We start from the raw sequence: 2,525 nt of genomic DNA, 5'->3' as shown, positions 1-2,525 counted from the left end.
GATGAGGAATCTGCAAGTGCAAAAATATTGCCCCAACTGGAATTGGACCGGCTTCCTTTGAAATGCTATAGTATGTTTTATCGTTATGATACACCAAATCAGTACGGTTTTGGTTTTGTTTGACTTAAGCAGGGTACCTTTTTAATTGTTTTGAAAACAGACTCAAATATAACTACTTCAAAATGACAATTTTTATTTACAAAGAATGCGTTTTTATTTGAATATCTAGATATTAATGAATGTAACACAGAGCCCTGCAACGAGAAAGCTGTATGTGAAAACAACGATGGTTCTTACATGTGCACATGCCTAACTGGTTATTACAATGTCGGTCCAGACAAGTGCCAAGGTATAGCATTCAATGTACAAATTATACATTTTAGTCAATAAATTGAACTTTCCATATCTTGTCATCCAACCTTAACTAAAACAACAATCCGAATATATCATTTTTAAATTAGGAAATACACGCATGTTCCACAAACATGTCAGTTTATATACATTAGTTCATTCTGTTGTTTTGTGAGACCTTATTCTATAATTAGACAAACCCAATAATTAAACAATTGTCACACGAGCACATGTGACTGCCAATGTCAATTAAAGGCCAGCTCCGGGCAAAAATTTTCTATTGATTATATATTATAGTTATTATCAATCTAATGATTCACCTATGTTTCAGGATTTTTCTGAATTTTGTTTTGCTACATGATTTTTTTGAAAATAAGTATAGGTAAACTTGCCCAGCAAAATTCCTATTGCTTAAGAGCAAGCATTTTAAAAAATTCATAACAAATAAACAATAGGGCAAAAAATTACATTAAATGACTAAACTGGGGTAAATTTAGTCGAACTTTTCGTTTCTCTTGTTTTTATTTTACGTCAAGTAGGCATTTCTGCGCAATTATCATTTATTTCCCACCGTAGCTACTTGATTTTTTTTTTTTTTTTTACTTTCCGGGGAGCCAATCTGAGCTTTGCGCATGCGCTATTTTGGCAATCCACACTGCTGCTCTCTGACAATCAAGTATGATGAAAAAAAATAAAACTAAAGACAGGAGTAGGCCTATTTTGGTTGAGTAGTAATGGTGGAAAGATAGACGGGAAGGTTTGGTGGTAGATTTTATCGATCTAGGTCTATGGATGCCTTTGAGCCATTCCCAGCCCGGCTAGGAGGATGGACGAGTTGAGACAATTGGGTCGGTTGTCGTTGTTTTATGGTATCATTTGCTACTTAAGAATTGAAGGAAAAATGGCAGACCACAGTTGTTTGACAATGATATATTCAAGAAACTGTGCCTTGATATTAGGATGTTATCAAACTCGCTTATGAATCGAAAAATGGAAATTCTCAGAGAATAAACAAGGCCGTACATTAATAAAGTAATAGTAATATTTACATGCAGGGCAGCAACTGAGCTGGTTTTGATACTAGTCCTAGCCTAGGGAGGGCCTTAAAACCTTCTTGGCCTAGATCTTTGTTTTATATGCAAGTTAATCCATAAACTACTCTCTTCTGTCATTTATTTTTTGTAGTTTTATCAATTGCATTATTGATTCTGTTTTTTCAATTATGTTTAATATACACCATCTTGACCGACGCGTTTTACAGATTAGTGTGGTGAAGTCCACAGCAGCGCGATGTCACATTCTGGCGGTGTCGTTTGTTGACAGTTAGTGTGTTGAAATTTGTTTTCTCATCATGCTTGGAGTTTTCTAAAACCTAGCTAGTGAAAAAAGTAGTACTGCTTGGATTTTTGCGGTTCTAAGCGGATTTTTATATTCTCGTTTTCAGTCAAATTGGCGAAAATTTTTGTCGAGATTACACACATGGTATCTTATAATAATGTGTATGAACACATAGTGAAGAGAAAATGTATGCCCGGAGCTGGCCTTTAAAGACATTAGTTTCAAGTATTTCATTGCTTATAGAAAAAAGAAAATACATTAAAATGTACATAATATTGTGGCTATTCTAACATTACTGTTAATATACTATAAATAAAAAAAATGAAAAAAATGATAAAACACAGTATTTTGATTAACTGTCTGTTAGAATCGTGATGTGATGAATTCTGTTTTTGAAAACAAATCAATGATGCATCTAAATTAGAGATGAAGAAAAACCAGAAATTTCAAATTTTCTTCTTAACTGTCGTTTATTACAGATATAGATGAATGCACAACGATTGCTGATGCATGCGATGTAAATGCAAAATGTACTAACACTGAAGGCTCATATGATTGTGACTGTAACGAAGGGTTTAGCGTTAATGGGATTCATTGTGACGACATTAATGAGTGTAGCTTATCCAGACATAACTGTAACAAGAATGCTAATTGTAGTAACACTGAAGGAGGATATCGGTGTAAGTGTATCGAAGGGTTCGAGGGAGACGGAAGGATTTGTAACAGTAAGTCATTAGGTCATATTTGTAATCATATCTTTTATAATATTGTTTAGAAAAAAATGATGAGGGAAATAACTATCCCTGTCTCTTACACACATCTCGGCCACATAATGC

General features: G+C 33.9%; 1 protein-coding gene across 1 annotated transcript in view; it reads left to right on the top strand.

The window, feature by feature from the left end:
- The window catches only part of LOC117100148 (mucin-like protein), a 28,963-nt gene that overhangs the window by 21,656 nt on the left and 4,782 nt on the right, over positions 1 to 2,525 (top strand). The window contains exons 22-23 of the mRNA XM_033239723.1: positions 230 to 349; positions 2,169 to 2,414. Coding sequence (XP_033095614.1) covers positions 230 to 349; positions 2,169 to 2,414 — 366 coding nt within the window. The remainder of the gene's footprint in view (positions 1 to 229; positions 350 to 2,168; positions 2,415 to 2,525) is intronic.

The sequence above is a fragment of the Anneissia japonica genome, unplaced genomic scaffold (assembly GCF_011630105.1).
Source record: "Anneissia japonica isolate Jap-2015-1 unplaced genomic scaffold, ASM1163010v1 scaffold287961_len116307_cov110, whole genome shotgun sequence".
Taxonomy (NCBI): Eukaryota; Metazoa; Echinodermata; class Crinoidea; order Comatulida; family Comatulidae; genus Anneissia; species Anneissia japonica.
Note: the sequence above shows the minus strand (reverse complement) of the source record. Positions and strands in the feature narration are given on the sequence as shown.